The sequence below is a fragment of the Lagenorhynchus albirostris genome, chromosome 14, assembly GCF_949774975.1.
Source record: "Lagenorhynchus albirostris chromosome 14, mLagAlb1.1, whole genome shotgun sequence".
Taxonomy (NCBI): domain Eukaryota; kingdom Metazoa; phylum Chordata; class Mammalia; order Artiodactyla; family Delphinidae; genus Lagenorhynchus; species Lagenorhynchus albirostris.
The window spans coordinates 2872482-2897145 of NC_083108.1; the positions used below are offsets into that span (position 1 = coordinate 2872482).

General features: G+C 49.1%; 1 protein-coding gene across 1 annotated transcript in view; it reads left to right on the forward strand.

Annotated features, from left to right (window-relative positions):
- The window catches only part of ZNF516 (zinc finger protein 516), a 113982-nt gene extending 90954 nt beyond the window's left edge, over window positions 1-23028 (forward strand). Inside the window, exons 3-6 of the mRNA XM_060121446.1 lie at window positions 1995-3392; window positions 9224-9328; window positions 10175-10242; window positions 18867-23028. Of these exons, the coding sequence (XP_059977429.1) occupies window positions 1995-3392; window positions 9224-9328; window positions 10175-10242; window positions 18867-18926 (1631 nt within the window). The 3' untranslated portion in view covers window positions 18927-23028. The remainder of the gene's footprint in view (window positions 1-1994; window positions 3393-9223; window positions 9329-10174; window positions 10243-18866) is intronic.
- The last annotated feature ends 1636 nt before the right edge of the window (window positions 23029-24664 follow it).

Here is a 24664-nt window from a genome sequence, read left to right on the forward strand (position 1 = left end):
TGTGTAGTGTCAGGTACAGTGGCCCTGTTGTTTCACCTAATAGGCTTTGGTGTGTGTTCTCATAAATCCATATGCCTTTAATGCAGGAAAAACTAGGTCCCCCAAGCCGCCGTCCTGACTCTCTTTGAAAATGTAAAAGTGACTTTGATAGACTGAGCCTCAGCCTGAATTAAACAAAGGCCAAGACAATCCCCTGCATTTAATTCCAGGTTAAATGCCCTTTTTATCCTCAGAGCTTTCCAGGGCCGCCTGGTTTGCTTTCTGAGTAACGCTAGGTTCCCACATGACAGGCAGGTATATCTAACTTTACTTAAGTGTTAGCTTTTCAGAGCCTATAGGATCAGAAAATGTACTCCTCTTTTGTCTTGTTTCCTGAGCAATTCATACACTACATACTGGTAACATTTCTTATGTGGACGTAATCCTTTAAAGTTGCTTATAAGTGGCTGTCTACCTACTAATTGAAAATGAATATTTGTTACTGTGTTCCTTCAGATCTCTGGTAAATGCCTTCTGTGAAGGACACTTTCCTGCTTTCCTGAAGATCCCTTTGGAATACACTTGTTTTTCTTCCTTTTTTTTTTTTTTTTTACCAATTTGATGTGATTACTGTCTTAACTCCAAAAATATACTTAGAAAAATTTTGTTTTATTTTATTTTTTGTTTTTGATTGAAGTATAGTTGATTTACAATATCGTGTGTTAGTTTCAGGTATACAGCACAGTGATTCAGTTGTGTGTGTGTGTGTGTGTGTGTGTGTGTATTTTCAGATTCTTTTCTCTTGTAGGTTATTACAAAATATTGAGTATAGTAAAATACTAAGTTTAGAAATACAGTAAAACATTGAGTATAGAAAAATTTTAACATTCTGTGTAAACAGATCCCTACATTCCATGAGAATGTTAAAATCTCTAAAAAATTCTTATTTAAAAACCAACAGTATTGGGCTTTCTCATAAAAGAAAACCTAAGATTTTAGTCCATCCCCGCTATGATACCTGTAATGAGAAAAAACACCTCTGAGCTCGTACTGATGGGAAGAATCCACGCTCTGTAGGTCGGAAAGGTTTAAGACACCCAGAAACGTTTGTGCACCTTCTAATTGAAATAAACCCAAGGTCGTCAGTGCAGACTTCAAGTGGGTTTTTTGTTAAATCGTGTCGAATCCACTTGCAGTGCAGTCTGGTCGGGGAGAAGCTTTGCAGCCTCGGTGCCCAAGCTCAGGGAGCCTGGCTGCACTTGGGGTGATGTCGCCCGCACTCACCCGGGAGGGTGCGAGGCCACCCCGTGGCAGGGAACCCGTGCCCGGCCAGCTCCCCTGTAGAAGGCTTCAGGCAGACCCCACAGGAGCGGCAGTGGGCGTCCCACCCAGGGAGCACCGTTTCTCCCGGGCATACCCCCTGGGAGGCGTGGGCATGAGGAGTGGGACTCACCCCCTTCCCTCTCATGCCTCCAGAGGAAACTGTTGGTGTCCAGGTTTGGGAGCTGAATGTTGGACTTTACTAGACAGTCACGGGGGCCCATCCTGAATCGGCCCGTAGTTTCTGAGGCAGCTGCAGGATCCCTGCGGGGAGAGCACACTGTTTTCCAGCCCTGCCTCTCTGTGACCATGGGCTGAGGGGTTCTTTGAAAGCCACGGAAAGCCTTATGCTGTTATAAAGAATGAAGTTTTTTTTCTGGTTTTTGATAGAACTAGTCCCCCTCTGTTGACTAGCAACAGTGTAGTTATATGTCACTAGATAGGCAGCTATGTTATTTTCCCCTGTAGGCTACTGAGTCGTCTAACCGGAAAAGAAGCCCCACCCCAAATAGCGCCATTTTGCCCTCAAGGTTGATCCGCTCTTCACAGAGCTTGTTGATCCAGGTCCTGGATCGCACCATTCCTGAGACCCACACGCTTCCCTCCACACGTGCACGTGGCGGTTTGGGTGTGCTCCTCTGTCTTCTGTTCTGAAGAGAAATGGTAACGTCACGTTTTCCATTTCGATCCTCCAGGGACAAAGCCACACCGCTGCTGCTTTCCTGAAGAAGTAGCCTCCGCTGCGCTCTCCAACGGAGACCAAAGTCACACACTTGGAAATAACCCATCGGGAAGAGCTGCCAGGGAGCCCAGCGCGGGAATCCCGGCTTCCGTGTCCGTACTTGAAAGCAGTAGCAGAGACACTTCCAAGAGAGCAGAGCAGCCTAGGCTTTCTGTGGACTTAAAGATGCCAGCATTTCACCCCGGCTCCAGGGATGCTGCGGACTTCCCTTCGCATCCCGCTCAGACTGCGGACGTGCGGCTCCCCTCTGAGAGCCAAGCCACCCACCCGAAAGAGAAGCTGTCTGATTTGCACAATAAAGAGCATTCCGGGGGAGGGAGACGGGCGCCGGCCCCAGACCTGGTCCCGCTGGACCTGAGCGAGCGGTCGACGCGGGACGACCCCAGCCGCGAGGAGGGGGCCTCCTCCCCGCAGGCAGCTCTGGCCGTCCACCCGTGTCCTTACTGCAGCTACAAGACCTACTACCCCGAGCTTCTGTGGATGCACAAGCGCATCTGGCACAGGGTCAGCTGCCACTCCGCGGCCCCCCCGTGGATTCAGCCCAACGGCTCCAAAAGCATCAGGAGCAACTTGGTTTTCCTCACCCGGAGCGGACGCACGGGCCCCCCGCCTGCCCTCGGGGGCAAAGAGTGTCAGCCGCTGCCCATCTCCCGGTTCACCCGCACTCAGGTGCCGGGCGGGGCGCCGGGCCCCAAAGGGAGCCCCTCGCCCCTGGGGGTGCCCACGAAAGCCGCCGGCTTGCCCAGGAGCAAGGAGAGCCACCCCGGGGGGCCCTGCGCGCTCTGGGCGGCCGGCCCCGACGGGCATCGGCAGACCAAGCCCGGCCCCGGCCCCGGCCCCGAGCAGCCCGGGGCTCCGCCGCCCCCGTCCAAGCCCAAGCAGGAGACCGGCCCGAGACCTGGGCCCGCGGCGGGCAGCGGGGGCTTCAGCAGAACTGCCACACCGACGCCCACCGTCATCGCCCGGGCGGCTCCCCAGCCCCCGGCCAGCAGCAGGCAGGGCGACAAGTATGGCCTCCCCCCGGCGGGGGCCGGCCTCGGTCCCCCAAATAAGCACAGTGCCCTGGACCCGCCCAAAGCCAAATTCAGCCCTCAGCCTCAGGGTCAAGCACACGGGAAAGGTGACGGGGGCCCCCCTCTACCTCCCCGAGAGCCCCCCGCCAAGGTCGGCTCCAGAGGGACTGCGGCCTCGCAGGCCCAGCCCGTCTTACACAACATCAAGCAGGAGCCTGCGTCCGAGGGCCCCGAGAAGCGCCTGGACATCCTCAGTATCTTTAAGACGCACATTCCAAAGGACTTTGCTTCTCTCTACCAGAGCTGGGGCGGCAACGGCCCTGCGCTCGAGCACAGAGGTAAGGGCTGCGGGCCCTCTCCCCGCCCGCCCTGGGGGCTCTGGGACCTCACGGGGGCGCCCCTCCTTAGAGGGGCGCAGTGCTGCCCACTGGCTGTGTCTGAGCCCCGACGCAGTGCGCCCTGGCTGCTGTGCCCGGCCTCCTGCTGACGTCCCCGGCACAGCCAGCCACGCCCCCTCCGCGCCTAGCAGGCAGCCTCCGCGGCACTTACCCACTTGGCCATTTTATCTTATTTTTGCTCTTAGTATTTTTGTGGCCGCACCCACAGCTTGCGGGATCTTAGTTCCCCGACCAGGGGTCAAACCCAGGCCCTCTGCAGTGAAAGCGCTGAGTCCTAACCACTGGGCCGCCAGGGAAGTCCCTCCATTTGGTTATTTTAAACCAGGATCAGTGGATGTTCATTGTCGCATGCCTCTATAAAGCAACCGCTTCAAATGCATTTGAAGTGGTTGCTTAAGTTTTATCTTTACACGTATATAATTTTAAAAGCGCACATCAGTACTCCAGCATTCGTTAGCAGAGCCTTTGCAGAATGTGAATGTCCCTTACCAGCTTTGGGGAATTGACTCATGTTTAAAATTCTGGAAAAAATTATACCTCAGATCATTATCTTCCTTTCCTCCCAGCACCTCGGTATTAATACCTAATAGGAATAATAATTAGGAATTGTCAGCGAATTTCCACAGGCTCCGTTGAATGCCTGCATGGGATATGATGCCCTTGTTCTTGATTATCAATTGAAGGTAGCTCTCAGTTAACATCCAGAACCCTGGGAAGTCTCAGTATTTCCATTAAAAAATAAATAGACAAAAACCCCTGTGGGGCTCCGGCTCTCAGTTACCTTACCTGGGTGGGCCTAACCCTTTTTTGCATACAGCCGTACGTGAAGCATCTGTAATTTATTAAAGTAGGGTACCATTTCAGATGAATTGTGAGATCCAGTCCCTCAAATTCCAGGAGCTCAGAAGCACCTTTGGGGGCAAAGTTCAGATCGGGGGCGTCACGAGCACAGAGGCACCCGATCCGCTGTGTGGGGTGCCTGGTGGCCGTGGTTCCCGGCAGATGGATGTGCGTCTCTCAGTTCCCGGTTTCCTCCTATGACTTGGAACCTGCCCAGCTCCATCACTGGTGCTACGCTGGTGTGGCGAGGAGGCCTTTGGTCCATGTTGACCCTTAGAGAAAAACGAAGGTGTTTTTCGACTAGCAGATAACTCAGGCTTAGAGATTTTGCCAGTGGGGTCCTTACCCCAGGTGGTTCTGGGGCTGTGGCTCAGAGACAGAGCTTCTTGAGAATTTCTAGAATGAAGCGGAGGCCTGGCTGCCTGGAGGTGGTGGAGGCTTTCATTAAGATGCGGTGCACAGGGCGTGTCCTGGTTAAGGCTCTCATCCCCTCCCCTGTGCTTCAGGTGCTCTGGGCGCACGGCCCTTGGTAGGTGGGGAAAGGCTGCTACCACGTAGCTTAGTGTTTCCGCCTTTTTGGATGTCGTTGAGTTTAGTGAGCTTTCCATGTTCTCAGCAGTGTTTCCCAGTCTTGCAGATTATTTTCTCTGAGATGGAATAAATGTATATTGGTTGGCCTTTCGGGATCTCACGCCAACCTCAGTTCTCTAGATACAGGTTTTCGTGGACCCTAAAACAGAGAGGACTTAGATGTAGATGATGGTGAGTTTCGTGGGCGCCGTGCTCCTGGTCACCTTCTCCCCTCCGTCCAGTGCTTCCTGGAGTCTCTGCCCGGCTGCAGAGTGAGTGGAGTCTGCACCAGTGTTTGGATGACTTCCACTTAGTAAACCAGACTTGAACGTCCTTTGTTACAACCCACAGCCTGCCCGATCACAGCTCTAAACGTGCCAGTTCCCACCTAGTAAGCGGCCCACATGCCCACTTCCTAAAGGCTCTTTGTGCTGCGTGTGGACCTGCCTTGTTGTTGCTTTTTTTCCCAAAAAAGTAGAAGTGAGTTTTAAGTTAAGGTTTAGAGAATTTCAGACGACAGACTTTGAAGTACAGGTAACCTGAAATGTTTTCCTTTTCTTTAAGATTTTTTAAATACATGTTTCTAAGGCTCCCCCCTCCCCGCAAACAGAGGTTAGATATTTATCTTTTAAATGTGAAAAATGCTAAATCGTCCTCAAAGCGTGTGTGCTGTGCTTGGATGATTTACTCTTCTCGTGTCAGGTGTAAGTGCGCAGATTTATGGTGTTTTCCCTCACCCTGGTTTGGGTTTCTTAGGGGAAGTGCTTAAAATTTTTTGGCCTTGGTGTGTGAGTTCATAGGTGTGTTCTGAGAACCGAAGCTCTTGGGTTTAGGGAAGAACTGAGGTCAGCTGTGTAAATCCTGGTTGGCCTGCCTCAGTTTACCTTGAATGCCCCGCCAGGAGGGACTTGCTCCCCCCCGGTGGCCCCTTCTCTCCCTCATGGACTCGGTTTGGCTCCTGGTCTGGACTTGGGGGTAGTTCAGAGCAAGCCCAGAGCTCTTCTCATCCCCGGCCCATTGCATCTTCAAACCCTGTCCTTTGCCTCTCCTGCATCCCTTTCCTGGTCCAGCGGCGGACGGGTATCGGTCCCTGCTTGGCCTACGGGGGGCCTTCGCTGGTTCCTTTCTCCCTTGAGTGTTTGTTTATGATGCTTTGAAAGTGTCGTAGCTGCAGGGAAACCCAGCAGGTGTGGCGAGGTCTATTTGAGAGGTGAACAGAGAAGTGATGTTTCCTGTTACGGAGACGCTACGTCTCCTGTTGCAGCCTAGAAACTGTGTGCAGCCGCTCCCAAAAATTACATTCCCGGCATGTTACTGAATTTGTAGTAACTAAACTCTCAAGGTTTTGGTTTCTACTCCTCGCTGAGCACCCATTTTTTTCTTGAGTACATACGTGGTTGACTTTGGCATCGGGAAATGAGAGTCTAGAATCTGAGCGAATTCATCTCCACTCCACGAGTCTGTCAGCAGTTTGGGGGCTCACGCTGTCCTCTGATGCAGCCTTGCTGTGTTTCCCCGAGGGGTGTCGTCTGCGAGTGAAGATCGCAGCCTCCCCACGCGGGCCGTGGGTGACACGTATCGCGGTAGGAAGGCAGAAACGTGCAGAAGGGAATCTTGTAAAGGAAGAGGCACTCACCTGTTGTGGACACGACATCCCTGTGGTGCTGGAGGTGTGATCCTGTGAGTCTCGAGGGAGGTACTGTCTTGAGACAGAGAACGGTGCTCTCGGGCGATGCCTCTGAGACATCAAGGTTTTATGAGGTTAAGAGAGAGAATCCTCAGAGAGCTTTTCCCCACCTGTGTTTTGACCAAATGATGTTTCTGTAGAAATGAATAGTCTGGAAACTCTGCCAAAAGAGAAAAGACGTTACCTGGAAACGATCATCGTCACTTCCCTCAGGGGCTTGAAGCCTAATCCTTTAAGGATAAAAAAAAGCTGCGTTTCCTGTGATCATTCTGCTGTGTAGATCCCAAGTCTGGAAACAGGTATGAGTGTAACGTGAGTGGTTTGTTGATAGAACAGTCATAAAATAGTAAATTATCTGTTTCCAGAATTTGTGTCCAGCCTGTGGTAGAGGATGATTTGGATTTTAGAATTTAAAAAATAGAAAATAAAAGAACAGGATAATTCTGGATAGGATAACATATAAGGTTTTTCTTGTCGAGACTTTAAAAAAGTCTTGTATGCTCAAGACATATTAATAGGATGATGACAGAAGATTTGTACTTCCTTTGTGTGAATCTCGGTAGCATCTTTGCGGGATCCTTCAGTTTCCTCCCTCCCCTGGCGGGGGCAGCGGAATGAAGTTGAGTGCATGTTGGCAGGGCTTTGGAGGAGAGTCTGCAGGTGCCCCCAAAGACCCGTCAAGGCCTCTTCCTTTCCTTTTTGAGCCCACTTTTCTATACACAACTTTACTTTTGAGGTCAGAGTGGCAGAGCTGTTTGCTCACCAGGTAGCCTTCAATTCAAATGAAGTTTGTAACCTTTCTCACTAGCTCAGAATTTTGAAGTAGTTTGGGCATAATATTATTGACCATAAAGGGCAAGGGTCTTTTCTTTAAAAAGTAGGGAGAAAAATGATACGATAGAATGCATGGGAAGACAGTGTGTGTGTGTGTGTGTGTGTGTGTGCACGTGTGTGTGTGTGTGCATGTGTGCTGATGCATACTTAATGAGTGGGGAGTGGGTGCAAGGGCTGTGCTTTCTCTGCTGCTAGTTTGGGTGGGAATTACTTAGAAAAAGAAGTATGATAATGGCTTAGTTTTGCATGTTGTGACCATTAGATGCAGAGGCCACATGGGGGAGTCGTCTTCATCGGTGGGTGTCCTGGGGGCATCCTTAGGACCTGCATTGAGATGCAGCCCCATTATTCTTGGGAAAATCCAGGCAACCACAGCTGCTGTCAGAGAGGGTCTTCTTAGGAGCCCAGCTGGAGGGTCTCACAGTGAAAAGGAGGGAGCGGCAAAAGCGAGGATAAAGTTGAGATTTTCCTGGACCAGAACCAGAGGAGGGAGGCACCGCCCTGAACGGCTGAGTACGTTAGCTGTTGTTAGAAGCCGTCTTCACGCTGGCTGCCTGTGGTCAGAAGAACTGGGGTGTCCGGCACACTCAGGAGCCCTGGCCCCCCCTCTTGGGCCCATCGGTCAGGCATCCAGGGACGCCCTCCTCAGCTCTTCCTCCCCCCGACTTGGCCTGGTCAGAACTCCAGGAAAGAGGAGGCGGGTGGTCTCAGCACATGAGCCCGCGGCTCCTGGGGTCGCGTGGCCAGGTGACACTTTCCGTGTTTTACTGGGAAGCTGACACCCTGATCTTTTAGTAATGACAGGGCATGAGTGGGTTAAAATGTGTCATCATTCTCCGCATCCCTGAAGGAGGTGGTGAAGAAGCTGAGAACTTTGTGGGCAAATTCTTCTCTTTCTCGGAGACTCACGTTCATGACTTGTCCAACGAGAAATCCACCATCTGCCCTACAATTCGTGCATTTCTTTGACTGTTATCTCCATAAACAGTACCTGTAATGTAGAAACAATTTTATATCATTTATATGTGCTGTGGCTTCTGAATGAGGACAAGAGAAGGATACGGTCTCAGCTGTTTGGCTAAGACCCCCACCCCCTTGGTCGTCCTTTCACTCACCTTTTACGTTCAAATGTCAGGTGTGTAAATACTCAGCTCAGGGAGCGTCATTTAAAAACATTTGTTGTTATAGGCATACCTTTTTCTAGTTAGTATTTTTGTTTCCCCATTGAGTTGAGCTACCATCGAGCCTGATGGGGAAGGTTAGGCTCAGGGAAGTCATTTCAGAGCTACCGTTACATGAAAAATGAGGCTTTTCTTCAGAGAGACGCCCTCATCCAGAAAAGGCAGACAGACAGGTGTGAGTCTTCTGCGTCCCTTTTCTAGCAAAAGCCGGACATCTTTTAGGGTCAGGAGGGAACGGGAGGTCGGCACTCTAAGACCGGCCTCCTTCCTAGGTGTCCCATCTGTGCTCTGCCCGGGATGCGCAGGACACACAGGTAAGGGGCCGGCAGGGGGGTAGGTGGGGATGGCGCAGCTCCCAGGCGTGTGGCCCAGCGTCGCCTTGGGGGCCCGGCCCAGCCCTGCTTTCCTGGTCCCTCACTTGGTCTGGCCACATCACTCCATTGGCCGGATGCGGGCCACCAGCTGCCTGGGTCCCACACACCTGAGGGCGCGTCATGGGAGTGGAGTTTAATCCTCTCTAATCTGTGCTCCCTCGCGGTCCTGCGTGTGCGGGCTGTCCGGGGGCCTGGAGGTGCCCGCCATCAGGACACAGCGGAGGGGCTGACGATGTTTTCCTCTCGCCCCCTTCCTCCCTCCCCCGCCCCTGCACCGCTGCCCAGGGACACTCCGGACGCCGGCCCACCAGGGAGACTTGGTCTGCGTGGAGTGTGGAAAGTGCTTCCACCAGTCTAGCCATCTCCGGGCCCACACGCGGGCTCACACAGGTACCTGCCCGGGGGGCCCTGGGGGGAGGCAGTCTCTGTTTTCCACAGTCGGTGACAGGTTTAGATTTCGCCCGGGTGAGGTGAGGGGTCAGGCCTTCTCTCCTGGGATGACACTCTAGGCTGTCCCATCCGGCACCTGCACCTGAAATGATTTTTCCTTTGCATCCAAGTGCTGTGTGGTTTCATCTGAGATAAGCCTGTCTTGCAAATGCTCCACTTTAAGTAGAGTGGACTTCTCAGAAGTGCACGGGGTAATGAGTTACGCTGCCACCAGGACGCACTGAAACCCACGTCCCCCATCGGCATGACACCCGGCTGCCTGCTTTCCTCCTCGGCACCAGCTGGCCTCTGTGGACCGGTGGGTGCCGAGTGGCAGAATTCCTCGGCCTGTTTGTCAAGAGCTTGCCTGAGATGGAATCAGGGGGAAGCAATGTGTGTGTGGTGGGAACACCACACAGCCAGGGCGAGGCGGGGCTGGGGGTGCTTTATCCCAAGCGTGAAGGATGCATCCGTACCCGGGTCGGGTCTGATGCAAAGTGACAGGGGCCAAACGGTAAGTGACGCAGGAGGAGGGGCCCTCTGCACGCGCCCGGCTAATTAATGTTGTCACTGATGGGTCTCTTTGGCGACAAGGCCTGAATTAAAAAGGGCACCGGCCCCAGGCAGCGTTTCCAGTTTCTTACAGTAAGTGTTATGGTAAACTGGTATTTTCCGACCACAGGCTGGGCGCTGGGTCTTTTTTTCGTTGTTTTTTTTTTGTGCAAGTGCTTAACCTGTAAGGGATGCGTGTCGCGGGGTGTCGGGAAGCTAGCGTCCCCCTGCTAACGCACGTACTTGCTCTCACAGTGCTGTTTGAGTCTAACGGCCTCCGAGGTGCTGAAGCCCACGCCACCTCCGCAGATGCCCCCAAACAAGTAGGTCTCCCGACTCACGGGTGTGTGGGTTTTCATGTCGCGTAGCTGGGAAAAGGGGTGTCACGATGGTCGTCACAAGGGTACCACGTGGTGTTTTACCAGATGTGTAAGTAGCTTTTCGTTGCTGTGAATGAGAGCCCAGTCTTGCGGGACAGTCTGTGGGTGCCTGATAATCACTGAAGGTGGCGCAGGCCATGAATGACACGGTCGGGGTCGATGCAGCTGCGTTGGGTCTTGTTGTGGGTGACGGAATTGGTAGAGACCGCTGGTGACAGAAAACACCAGAAAGTCATACTTTTCCACTCAAGATGTTTTGCTTGGAGGTTAGCTTGAGAACAAGTTAGGCTTCGTCTCTTGTCTTTAGAACCGTATTTTTTTTTTTTTTTTGCGGTACGCGGGCCTCTCACTGTTGTGGCCTCTCCCACTGCGGAGCACAGGCTCCGGACGCGCAGGCTCAGCGGCCATGGCTCACAGGCGCAGCCACTCCGCAGCATGTGGGATCTTCCCGGACCGGGGCACGAACCCGTGTCCCCTGCATCGGCAGGCGGACTCTCAACCTCTGCGCCACCAGGGAAGCCCTTCAGAACCGTATTTTAAAAAAATTTTATTGGAGTAGAGTTGATTTACAATGTTGTGTTAGTTTCACGTGTACGGCAGAGTGTATCAGTTATACATATATCCACTCTTTGTTTAGCTTCTTTTCCCATATAGGCCATTACAGAGATTTGAGTGGAGTTCCCTGTGCTGTGCAGTAGGTTCTTATTAGTTGTCTATTTTATATCTAGCAGTGTGCATATGTCAGTCCCAATCACACAGTTTGTCCCTCCCCCCTCCCTCCCCTTGGTGTCCATAAGTCGGTTCTCTACATCTGTGACTCTTATTACCACTTTGCAGATAAGTTCATCTCTACCATTTTTCTAGATTCCACATATAAGCGATATTATACGATTAATATTTATCTTTCTCTGTCTGACTTACTTCCCTCTGTATGACAGTCTTTAGGTCCATCCATGTCGCTGCACATGGCATTATTTCAGAACCGTATTTTTGAATCACTCCATAAGAGGCGTTCTGCTGAGTTTGGTGTCTCAGGGCCTCATCTTTGTCCTGATTTGATTCTCTGTCTAATGCACACCACCGGCTCGGCCGTAATGCGTAAGATACCCGTACGCGTGTACATAGAACGTGGGTCACCGTAGACGTGTGGCCTTAGTGCATTCAATCTACAAAAGGTGGCCAGCTTCTGGGCACGAGTGACTGTGGGATGCGGTCTGTAGCTCTGAAGTAAGGGGGTACACGCCGTCCTAAGTGGTCTGTGCCGTCATCCCGGGCTAAGAGCATGTGGTTTCAGAGCTTTTCTTCCTCTCTGCCCCTGACAGGATGTCACACCCGTCCTCGCTCTCCCACAAGCATTTTCTCCATAACCTTCTTGCTTTCTGATTGGTTGCCGTAGAAGGTTCTGTAACTGCAACCTCTCCCCCTTGTAAATGAAGAGGGGAAAGTTTCCTTGCTGCCACAATAAACATCCAGGATCCAGTCCAGGTGGTCAGGTCCAGTTAGCACACCCCGCCTGGACACGTGTGGGATTCACGGTCGTTGACAATGATGACGGTGACATAGATGACAGAAGAACCTCCAGAAATTCCAGTCCGTTTCTCTAGAAGAGAATAGTGAGCGATAAAAACACTGCCCAGAGCCTGCTGCTAGTTCATGGTTGAGCTGCCCTTAGGATGGACGGTACCTGATCAGAGGCTCTCGTTTTGTTTTTTATCGAATTTTCAGAATCCCTATTTTTTTGTTAAAAGCCTTTTCTTCATATGTCATGGACAGAATGCCTTTCCCTTTGTTACAGTTTTTTAGTAAGTGACTTCTCTCTTAATAAAACCCATAGTTTTAGAACGACGGCTGTTATTTCACGATGCTGTGACAATTGATGAAAAAAAGAACATCTCACTGAACGCAGAATTAAAAGATTTCTGGACACATGTGACCTCAGCTCGAATTAGGCAACACTCTCCTTTTAAACAGAAGTAAACCCCCCTTTCGACAAGGCGCACACGGTGACGTGTCTGTGGGTTGTAGCAGCGGCAAGGTCGTGCCGTAATTGGAGAATTACATACTGACGGTACAAGTGAAGTCAGTCCAGAGCGTTCCTGCAGACACAGCGGCCGGTTCAATCCGCCTAAGATTCGGCTTTTCCAGAGGAGTGTTTGACGGGGGCCGGGAAGCACCAGGCAGGTCTCTGAATAACAGTGAGATTCCTCAGGAGCACACGTCAGTTTATCTGGTGCACAGGGACTCTACCTAAGCCTCTTTGAAAGGCTCCTGGTACAGGGAGAAATAGATCAACAAAGCAAGTCACTAAGACTCTATTTTAAATTAGTTCTTTGTTACTTATAGTTATGCTGGGAATTCATCACAGTCGTTACCCATTCTTGGGGATGAAAGAGAAAAGATGTATCTGTATTTTCGTCTTTGTCTCTGTAAACCCAGGTTCTGCAGTTTTGTACTTATGACCAGCCCACTCAACACTGTACACAGTATTGAGTACAGTGACTCAATACTGTGGTCTTAGGAGCTATTTACTCCTGTTGCAAGGCCTCCGTGGGTCAGCTGTCCTGCTCTTCAGTCTCCTGACCGTGTTGTCAGGCCCGTGGCACCTAAACTGAGCTGGATGTATACACCTCTCGTGCTCGCATAGTCGAGATACGGCCTCTGGAAGTACTTTTTGTCCTCTGTCGCATTAAAAGGAGCATTTGTTGATCAATCGCTGAACATGTTGGTTCTTGAAGGAAATTCTGTTTTCTTTAACGTATTTTGGAATTTAAGAATTCTCATAGAGATGTGTCTGCCAGGATAAGTGCGAAACATAGCAGTAGTAGCTGTCGGCTTATATCTTACTGTTCTCTCTTATTCTGGAGTTCTCACTGTTTACAAAAATCCCAACTGCTGTCTTAGATTCAGAATACGATCTAGATTCATAGGACAATTCTGTGGTTATTTATGTCTAGAACGGGACTCATTATACTTACCAGCCATGTTCTTTTTCATGTTTAGTGTGCTTTACAAACAGTAACTAATTAATATTTAAATCATTCTTTCCTGTGGGCTTTAGAAGCTGTGGATCAGGGGAGTTTTTAAAATCACACAACACTGTATTCACGCATAAATTACTTGATGTAACACTAACAGTTGATGGACTTTTATAGATATACATAATAGATGTTAAATTATCTAACGGAAACAGTATTTGGGAATTCAGTTTTACAATAATCATTTATTCAGTCGTTAACAGTATTTATTGCGCACCTCCTGTGTGCCAGGCTCTGTCATATTGGTGGAGATAACGAGGATGTTGGGAGACAAGGTAAATACTTTTCCTGCTTTCATGGTTCCTGAGGTCCAGTGGGTGGTTTAGATAAGAAAACAGGGCAGAGAGGTGCAGCGCTGTGATAGGGTGAGGGCCCTGGAGCCAGGCTCGGGGCGTTGAGGGTAGCCGGCAGATGCCCCCGCCAATACCCCCCGGCCCCAACCCCAGAGGTGGAAGAGATCCCTCGTTGGAGGAATCGGATGGGGGGAGAGCTGGGCGGGTGGCCAGGCACTCAGGACATGAGCCTGGGGAGACACACCGCCGTTGGGTACCAGCGCTGAGATGTGGGAATTCCATCCCGAGGGCAGTGGGGACCCTGAGCCGGGGATGACGTCACCAGTGTGTCTGTAGGAGAGTCGGGTTAGTCTGGGTCGGGGATGGATTGCGGAGTTCCGGACGGTGAGCTGAGCCCTGCTCTGGAGGTGCTTGGGGTCATCCCAGCGAGACCCAGAGGCGGCCCGAGCTGGGGTGGGACTGCGGAGAGCAGATGGGTGTGGGGATGTTTGGCGGCAGGAAGAACTTGGGGGTTGGATGCAGGATGGGAGGGAGGGGAAGGGGATGGAGTGGACCCGGGTGCTGGCTTCAGGCTCCAGCTCTCGGGAGGAGCCATTCCTGGAGCCTGGAACGTGGCAGGAGGAGCCGGACAAAACCAGTTCCAGCTGACCTTCAAGTCAAGTTTGTGATGCCTCTTGGCGGGCGAATATGTGGGTTTGAAGTGGGTTTGATCCTGGTGGAGAACATATAAATATTTAATAGCTCTCGACGTTGAAGATCAGCCAGTTCTACTCCGAGGGACTCAGTAGCCTGAATTGTTAAGATGTTGGCTTATTGAGTAGGAGACTCTAACCTAGACCTCAGCTCAGGCGGGTGAACTTCACCTGAGTTTCCTCATTTGTAAAATGATGACCACAGCAGCACATACTCCTGTACTTGCTGAGAAGATTAACGAGGACGGTGGACTGAGCCTGGCAGAGACCAGACGTCCAGCACGTTAGCTGTTGTCAGTTATTCCAAGAGTGAACAGTTGTCCTGAGCAGCTGGGGAGACACGGGCGCCGTGTATATGTACGGTGCACATGCGTGTAAACATGTAGATGCATGTGTTGATGCCTGTGTGGACGTGCCCATCGTGGACCGTTGTGCTCAGTCGTCACGGCCACTCCCTCTTCTCAGCATCTCCCTGCTTTGTCAGAACCTGGCCGTGTGCTTGGAAACACCCTGGTTTTGTCTTGTTTTGTTTTACAGTCTAGCTGCTAGTCGTGCCTTAAAGGGAAGATGGGAGAGCTCTTAGCTTGAGAAAAGTGTTGTCAACATAAATGTAATTCCCTGGTTTGCTGCCTTGTGTTCAGACAACATCATGCTGGCGGGCAGACGCCATGTCTGTACCCACAGCCATACGGCAGCTGCCCTTACTTTGCTGTATTAATACCTGAATTTCCTATGTGAGTTAATCCTAATGTTATAATATACATACGTCGGAGTGGATTAAATTCAGTTAATTTAGTTACTTGAGGAGGAATAAAAGTTTCCTTTTTTGTTTTTGTGTTTACAAGGTCATACATGCAGTTTATTTATTTCTTCTTTTCTATTATGGTTTATTACAGGATATTGACTATAGTTCCCTGTGCTGTACGTTAGGACCTTGTTGTTTATCCGTCCTATATATACTAGTTTGCATCTGCTAATCCCAACCTCCCAACCCGTCTCTCTCCCACACCCCTCCGCCAGAGAGTTTCCTTTTGATGTGTTTTTGGTCCTGGTCTCTCTTCTGCACGCACACTGGCTAAGCCCCTTCTGTGTTACAGGCTTGCACTGGAACTCGGAGATCCCAGAGCAGTTTCTTTATCAGCACATTCCTCTGTTGGGTGGGGTGGAAAGGATTACCGACTCCTTGGAAGTTAAAGGTCTGGATTGGGTAATAGGGTATCGGATAGTTTGTTCCTGGGCACAGTATCTATTCTGTGGGCATCCCGTTCCTTTGCATTTGTTGTAAAAGGGTTTGAGCCCTGGCAGCCAGGAGCCCTCTTCATTAGTGGAGCTTCCCTAGCTGTGGGGATGAATCTTCCAGCCCTGGGGAATAAAGGCACCCGCTACTGGCGCCTGTTGTATTAGGAAGATAATTCTGATCGTAAGAGAAGCTGATGTCCCAAGCAAAACTCTACGTAAGAGGAGGAATTCACGTATAGCATCATTTTCAAGATGCTTTGCCATAGATTTAACACAACTGAACATTTAATTTCTAGTAGTCATCAAAATTCATCATTAGAAAGAACATTTTTTGAAAATAGTATGCTTTTTAAAATATTGCTATCACTGCGCTATGGATGTTAGAGAAAAGAGTAGGGGGGGTTTCTTTAATGTTGTGGAGAAATTTATTTTTCCAATTGTATTGGTCGTTAAATGTTAGAAATTAAATAATGGTCTTTCTAAAACCAAGAAAAATTAACCCTCTCTCCCTCCATTCCCCTGGTTTTGGGACTTAAAAGACCAGACCGTCTTTTGCTGAAATATGAAATCTGGTGTTACGACTTGTTTGAATTCCTTGCCAAAATTTATAGACTATGATTAATAGTTTATTTATTATTCTACATGCTATTTTAAAACAGTTAAGCTGGAGAAATAATTCCATTAATCAAAATAAAGGGAACTGAGGAGAAAAATGGCAACCTAATTTGTCTCATTTTTAGCTACGGAGATTAGAATGCAAACGATGGAGAAATCCCATAGGCTGGTATATTTGAATCTATGTATGATCTGTTTTCAGTGTCACTTTTAGATTCTCAATATCACAGATCGCATTTCAAAATTCAGCTGGTTTGTCTCAGTAATTTTCTTACTTATGTAAACCAAATGTCTTGAAACACAGTATCCGTTTTCCCACTCAGTGTAACGTAAGGTGAAAAGTCGTGAATATAACTAGTGATTTATCCAAAATGACCTGTCATAACGCGAGTCCCAGCTACCTGTTGGCTTGTTGGGAAAGGTCCTTGCCAGTAAGATGTTCCTTGTACATCGTTAAGCGTTTAGCATCACCACGCATGTCTAATGCAGGCCTTGGTCCACGGAGGCCGAGAGACTCACCTGTGTCCCAGAGGATATAGGCTTTTGTGTGTGGGGGTCACTTACTCCCACACGTGAGCACATATGCATTCCTTTACCTTATAAGACAAAAGGGGAAGAAAAAGTAGGCCTCGTCAAGTTCCGTAAGTCACTATTCATCCCTGGAACGCTGAAGCGCCTTAAAGAAAGATAATATTTATTTCTGAATAAATATTGTTCAGTTTTACTGAAGAGTCCACAATTCACACAGCTGCAATAAAGAAAAGCCAAGTTTTCTGAAAGCGTGCTTCTCATTTTCTGATGCCTCTTTCTTTGTGGGAGAATAAAAGCAACTTGTTTGCGCTCAGATAGCATGTGTCCACTTAATTTAAGTATTTCTGTGACTCCTTTCTTCCATGGCTGCATTTTCCCCTGGGCCTCATTTCTCAGATGAATTTCAGTCATTTCTTAAAAACCCCATATAGGACTGCTGTGTTGAGGAATAAGGTGTTGGTCCCAACGAATCGGAAGTGAAAACAGCTCTCTTAAAAGTGAGGTGCTGTTTGAACACATCCCCTCATTTATAAAGAGAAACTTGGCATCTGTGCCTCTAGATCTGTGGACTGAATTAAACAACCTGGTTGTTCGGGTTAGCCAGATTTTTCTGTCCCTCTAAAATACGTAGCTTTAAAACTTTCTGAGCCTGCAGTGTAAAACTTCAGTCCTTTACGGACAGAGGGCCATCTTCGTGCTTCTTCTCTAACCATCCTTTTTCCTTCTTCCAATGCAAGTCTGTGTATTCTGGTCCAAAGGAAGGGAAATCCAAGGAGGTGCCTGGATTGTGTATACAGAATGTGGACACACACAACACACGTGTTCATACACATTCCTTGCCCATTTATGGACTCCCCAGCGAGTCTGTTTGCTACATACTTCCTCAAAACGTTCAAGGCCAGCCACCTAACAGCTAACAATAACTCCTGTTTTTCTGTCCGTAAACACAAAGGCCATTTTCCGTCCTCGAATGTATCTGGAACCAGTTCCAAATGAGCCCTGTCAATGATGGATCTCCCCACGGCGTGATGTCGCTGTGCAAAAATGCAAAACATCCTTCTCAGTTTACTGCAGGAAATTCACCATCTACTTAAGGAAGTTGTATCACCTCTCTCATTCCGTTACTGTTTCCTACATTTCAAATAAACTACTGTCCGTACCACTGTGCCCACTCCCCCCAGCCCCCCATAAAATTTTGTTGAGTATCTTTCTGACTTCCGCTAGATGTCGACTGGTAGGTGTCGTGAATGCAGAGCTAGTTTTACGTAGGAGTTTTCTGAAACTATTAACTAAAGAGAGGCACTTAATTCATTATGTCAACCAGACCCCCCCCCCAACACACACTTATTTCTAGGGTTCCTGCAGGCATAGCTGGAAACCAGTTGGAATTTCACACAAGCGCTGCATTTTATGTGTGCATGTTAATTTCAAGCTGTCGGTTTTACTTCATCGGGACTTTAGCTGAAGGTTAATGCAGTTAAGTAAGATTCATCTTGCCCTGTCGTGTCCTCAGATTGTAAACTCCACTGTTCAAACAGCGATGCTGCACGTGTCGTGCGAGAGCCTCCTCTGAAAGCTTCAGCTTTCCTTCATTCTCATTTTCATCTTGCAGTTCCCTTGACTGTAGAATAACCCTTTCTATTTTTCCAACGTGGTAATTATTTACGGAAATGGGTGGACGCTCCCTCAGGTGCTGACGGACCTGTGGGAGTGCTGTACTTCTGGTTCGTATGGCCCCCAAATTCAACCCTGTTCTGGCGTCGTCGTTCACCTGTGAACCCCGCTTTGTATTACTCACGGTGCATTGTTGTTTTGAGTCCTCCGGCCCCATCTGGCCATCTTTGTAACCTTTCCTCCGGAGCTGGTTCAGGCACTATGATTTGCTGTTCTTGCATGCGGAACAGAGACGGCTAATGAACCTCTGTAGATCACTGGGGGTGATTTTCTCAAGCTGCCTTGGAAGGCAGGAAGGCACAGTGCAAACATAGCCTGCTCGTGTGCAGTGAGTTAAAGCTGAAGCCAGGGGTCTCTGCCGACCTGACTCAGTGGCTCTGTGAAGGTTGCTGTTGGTGCTTTGGGCGTTGCTAAGAAAATTAATAGGAAAAATGCACTTGGAAACCAAAGGCAGAAATGAGCTTTTCTCTTGTCTCTTTTTTCCCCAGGGGAGAGACCATTCTAATGCAGATACTGTCCAAACAGTGCCTCTCAGAAAGGGAACCTAGAGACACGCTTTCACCATCCCCGGTGCCCCGGGACAGCGTCCGCAGTTCCCTTGTGGATGTCCCGACCGTGACCCTGACCGCCCCGTGGAAGAACTCCCAACCGGACACCTCAGATCCTGCAGCCGCTGGGCGGAGCGGAAGCTGAAGGGAGGGCTTCTCCTTGTTACACGTTAAACATCAACAAAGATGCTCGACTTAGAATTACGTGTAGATATTCTATATGCATATATGTGCTCACCGACCATAGTCCGTATTTTCTTATAATAAACGGTGGAGGTGGGAGCCACGGTAGGAGCGCAAAGCATCGATATTGTTCAAGACAGGTTTGAGACACTGGAAGAAAGATGCTCGTGTGTGTCGGACAGAGTGAAGCAGCCAAGCACTGAAACAGGAGCCGCCGCCGCTGCTCAGAGGCCTGTTGGAGGTGACGTCAGAACAGACGGCGGAGGGGTCCAGGTTGACGGAGTTTTGACGCTCTGGTCTCTCCTTGTCTCAGTGGGTATTTAAAATAGTGAATAAAAGAGGAAGGATGGGCCTTGAGGTGCTGTGGAAACAGGCTCGATGGGGGGCGGGCGGGTGACAAGGTCCTCCTTCCTCAGTGGTCCCATCGCATCCCCTTGGGGGCCCTCTGCGTTTCCCAGGTGTGTCCCTCTCTCCCATCTGTGCTCAGTGAATCCGGCAGAGGAAACAACACATCCGTGGGAAGGCTTTTGCTGTGCTTGGGAGAAGAGAGCTGGTTGAGCACTAAGCAAAGCAGGCTTCTTTGTTTATTCTCAGGACCTTTTGGTAACAGGGCTACATTCTGCAAACTGCTTACAACGGAAGACTGCCTGTCTTAACAAATGATCTAGCCACTGAACCCCCCTCGATTTGGACCCTTTTAGTCCTAGCGGGAGGATCCCCTGAGCCCAGGGGGGGCCCAGGTCGCCGGGGTCCTGGTGCTCTGGGGCCTCCTGCGCCCCCCTCCCTCCCTGCCTTCCTGTCCATCTGTCCCAGCAAGTAGGCGTCTTTTCTTCTTGGGCCGGGGGGCCTCCATGGGACGAGTCCCTTCATTCCCAGAGCGTGGAGGCCCCCCCGGCCCGTGGGTCGGGCAGCTTATATACCTCTTCCTCAGTCGCGCAGATGCCAGTTTTAGCGGTGGGGAGTTAAGGGCCGTAACAAAGGGTCTTAAACCTTGCAGTGTACGCAGTTGAAATTGTATTCCACAGATATAGATATTTTCTTTTCCGATTACCATGACACCGTGTGTGATGGTGACGTTTCTGAGAGTGTCAGACTTTTGCACATAATGATCTTATGCATTATCAAAAGTTACTGCTGCCTTGAATGAAAATGTTCTGTGAAATTTTTTGCAAAAGCTTTACTAGGTTTTTTTTAATTGTGAAATTTTGTAAAGGCAGGAAATGGATTAAAACGAGCATATGCTAAATATATTTTTCAAAAAAGCAATAATTTTACATGTACAGAAATTATCCTAATCTTTAATACTGGTGAGAGCGACAGTTTACCTAATACAGTAATGGATTAGTGCAGTTTTTGTAGAAAATGGGCTTCTGATACAAAGACTTGTTGAAACACACACACACACACACACACACACACGCCCTAAAGTGTGGTTTTCCTGTTCTAATGATTCGTTGAATTTTATTATTATTATTGTTGTTATTGTTGTTGTTGTTGTTCTTAGTTAATGTTTGGGTGTGGATTCTCCTTGTTACTGAATTTAAATTACTTGACCGTTCAGGTTACTTTGCAACATTTGCAAACAATGCAATGTAACTGGCTAGCTTATATCTATAAATATATATATACATGTATATACACACGCATATAGCTGCATGTATGTGTGTGTATATATATATAACTTTTTTACTTATTTTTTCCTGATATTCTTACACCGGATATGTACCAGAATGATCTGTCGTGTTGGTGTCATTAGGAATGTCCTTGCAGATACGATTCAGTGACTGTCCTCTAAAGTTATTTTGAGCAAAGTTTCAGAGCTACATTCCTCTGTTCACCCTAGAAATCGACATGCCTTTCTGTTGACTTACGTTTGATCACTTCCGTAGTCTCCCCACAGTGATGGTTTCTGCATTTTCTAGCTTTTATTTTCTTGGCTGACAGCGAAGGGTGACAGTTCAGGAACGCACAGGGGCTCGTGATTCGGTCTGTTTCTCTGTGTTTTAGTTATTCAGAGGAATTCTGTACCCAGAGTGACACGATCGTGTACGTTCTTACCGTTTCAGAGGCGGCCTTCAGAGCCACAGGTGTCATCCCGGGAGACCCCTTTGCGGGGAGCATGGTGGAGAGGGGCGCGTCCCGGGGTCCCGTTGGCCGTACACGCAGCCCGAGCCAGTTGGAATACTTGTTTCCACCTGGAGCACAGAAATAAGGTTTTCCCTGAATTCAGCAGACGGGGGTCCGGGGTGGGGGGGCGGCGTCCAAGAACACCACCCTCCAAGACAAGCCGTCTGGGGGCCCGGCTGTGCTTCCCTTCTGCCACTGAGCATCAGTATTGTATTGGTTTGTCCATGTGTTTATGTCAGTTTGACCATAGTATTTAATACGATTTGTGTTTTTCTTATTTATTTAGCCAATGTGTTTTGATTCACTTTTTTTCGATGGATAATTTCCGCATGGTCTCTCCTGTAAGTCACCCTCTGACTGTTACAGACTTTCTACTACCTCTACCAATCTGCTGTTTCCTTGTTTCTTAACAGGATTTGACAGTGTTGGCGTCAATGTAACTTAGACAATAAAGGGTTTGGTTGTCTACACTGCAGCTTCTCCGTGTGTCTCCCCGCCCCCGCCTGCACACTCCTGCTGCTGGTCTCACTCCTCCCCCTCCCCTGCTCGCCCTGTTCCTCGTTGTTGTAACACAAATAATGAGCTTAGAGACTCTTTCAGGTTATTCACTCATATTCCTTAACTTGAAGAATGAACATTTAAATTCTCTGAAAACTCAGCTGTTCAAGCATCTTCTCCGGGCGTTGGCCAGCCGTTCTGTCGCTTTTCTCCCCGGTTCCTGGAAGGCCCTGGGACCATCTCAGATGGAGGCGTTTCACCTCGGTTATGGTACAGTACAGATTTTCAGGCCAAGTGGATTTTGCCTTTTGGGTTTTGAAAAGTATTCAGTGCTTTAAGAGATGCTTCCCAATATTTACTTTTATTTATTTTGTAAACCAAGAAAGACACTAGTTTCTTGAAACGAAGGTGTTCCAGGAAATGGCCCCGGGGATGACATATGCCACTTTGGCAAGCTTACGGAGCCTTGGTTTTGCCCATCTTCAGATCTGGCCGCTGAGTCACAGGTTGTGTACAGCGTCAGGCAGACAGTACACGGAGGCACGTGCACACGCAGGGTCATCGTTTGGCAGGCCTCTGGGATGTGGCCTCGGGCCCAGCAGGTCGCAGGTGACACCTCCCTGCTGTTTCCCAGGCACCTGGCTCAGGTAGCTTTTCCAGCGGGAGATAGAGTGTAGCCCACAGGGTCACAGAAGGTGAATGGCAGTTCTCAGTCTGTGCCTGGAACGCAATGCACCTCCTGGGTTTTCACGGCCAGATTCTCTTTACCGACGTGCCGTCTTGAAAACAGGCAAATCACCCCCTGGGGGGTGTGATCGACGCACAAAACAACGAATGCGTTTGTACAACGTTACTTTTCCACTTTCAGAATGTCTCCGTGTCTGAAGCAGGGTATGCTGTTCCACTGCTTTTAACTCGGGTGTGTTCCAATCGCAGGACATTTTATACACTGAGCAAAAAGAAAGAGAATAAAAAGATCACAGGCCAGGACTTCAAGTGATGGTTTAGGTGCCCCGTAGTGTGTCTGTGTGGAGCGACGGAGGGGAAAATGTTCATTCTTCAACTTTGCTAATTATGCTTTGAGGCAGTAAAATGCGAAAGACCATAGAGTTTGTATTTCTTTTTTAAAATACAAGTTATAACATTATATTTTGTACTCTTTATATTAGAATTTGTAACTAGATTGTTGTATTTAACTCTATTTCTGAAAAAATAATTCAATGTTTCAGTTGTGTGATAAAAAATATTTAGAGAAAACATATTCATTCTATTGGAAACTGAAATCAATAAAAACATCTTGGAGTTCTTGAGATCTGTAAGACCTTTTTCCCCTGTTTCAGGAGGTGGCTTAAATCCTTGGACAGCCCGTCCGGATCTGTGGTTTGAAACTTTCTGTTGGCTGTACACAAACCAAGTGTTAGTGCGCTGTATGTATATAAGCAGAAGAGTTTTTGGATGATTTACAAGATGGTTCATCTAAAAAGATGCCAAGATGGCCGCAGCATTTTTTTCAAGTCTTTTGTGGACTCCAGGACACGCACAGTTTTTTTCTTTTTCAAGGTGACTCTGCATTTCTCATTTTCCCCGGGCACCTCTCATTTCCTGACGCCAAATACACACACTGTTCTAAGACTTGCAGTAGATTTACTGCTTAGATGGCAGAAACAGGACTTGGGGGCCTCAGATGCACTAACAGAATTTTAATGTAAAAAGATAACACGTGTTTTGAAGTTAAAAGATCTGCGTCCCAATTGGCAGGAAAAGGAAGGGATGGGGTGAGGACCTGAATGTGGCTTTCACATTGTGTCGGTGCAGAAAATAGAGCGTCCAGGCCTGGGTCACTGGTGGCCCCTTCATGCCCCTCCATTCTTGGATGAAAACGCCGATTTGAGGAGTTTGTGGAGGGCCTTGTGAGTTTTGTAAACTGCAGAACCAACCTGGCACGGGGGAGGTTTATGACTCAGTTTATCTAGAACCTCTCTCTTCCCAGGCGGCGGGTTCTGAGCAGAAGGGTGCTGATTCTAAATGAGGAAGGGGCAGCGCCAGCCTGGTAGCACTCTTGGTGTGCGACACAACCAGAATAGGCCCAGATCTCTGTGTGTGTCACCAGGTGTGGGGAATTCCCTCCAGGGAACACAGGCGTGGGATGTTCGTGGAGTCAAAGCCAAGATAGACACTTCCCCCGGTTCTGGGGTGTCCTACCGTGTCCGTGCCCCTTCCTTCAGGAAAGCGGCTGCCCTGTCTCTGTCCGTCCACTGGTCACCAAAGAGCGGTGTAGATGGCCTGCCACATGCCCATGCGATGTCATCCTTGGCGGTGGGATTTAGGTGGCAGACGGCGCCTGAACGTTCGCCGTGGCTGTAACCTACCCCTTGCCCTGCTGGAGGCGATCTGGCCGAGCTGCACACACAAAACAAATCACTCCACTCTTTCCCCCTCGCTGTCTTGCTGTTTGAAAACAACAGCGGTGCATTCCTGATCTGTGCTACTCATGTTCTCAGTCTTACCTTTTTAAAAGGCGAGAGATCAGCAAGATTATTGAAACAAAATGTGAAATGCGCTGGCCTTTGCCTCTGTGACGAGTTCTTGGAATGTCTGACTTCCTTTCTGCCAACTGATGCACCAGCCCTGGCAGGCTTCAAGGTCGGGGAAGTCCTGCAGGAATCTGGAAGCCTGTGATGGTCACACACCCCTCTCCGGTCAGTTTCCTTTATGGGAAGAGGAAAGATGCAGTGAAATGAAGATTGCACTGAGAATATTTCCTTCCTTCCTTCCTTCCTTCCTTCCTTCCTTCCTTCCTCTTTTTCTTTCCCTTCCTTCCCCCCTCCTCCCTCCCTCCCCTTCCTCTCTTTCTCTCTTTCCCTTCCTTCCACCCCTCCTCCCTCCCTCCCTCCCTTCCTTCCTTCCTTCCTTTTTTCCTTCCTGTTTCT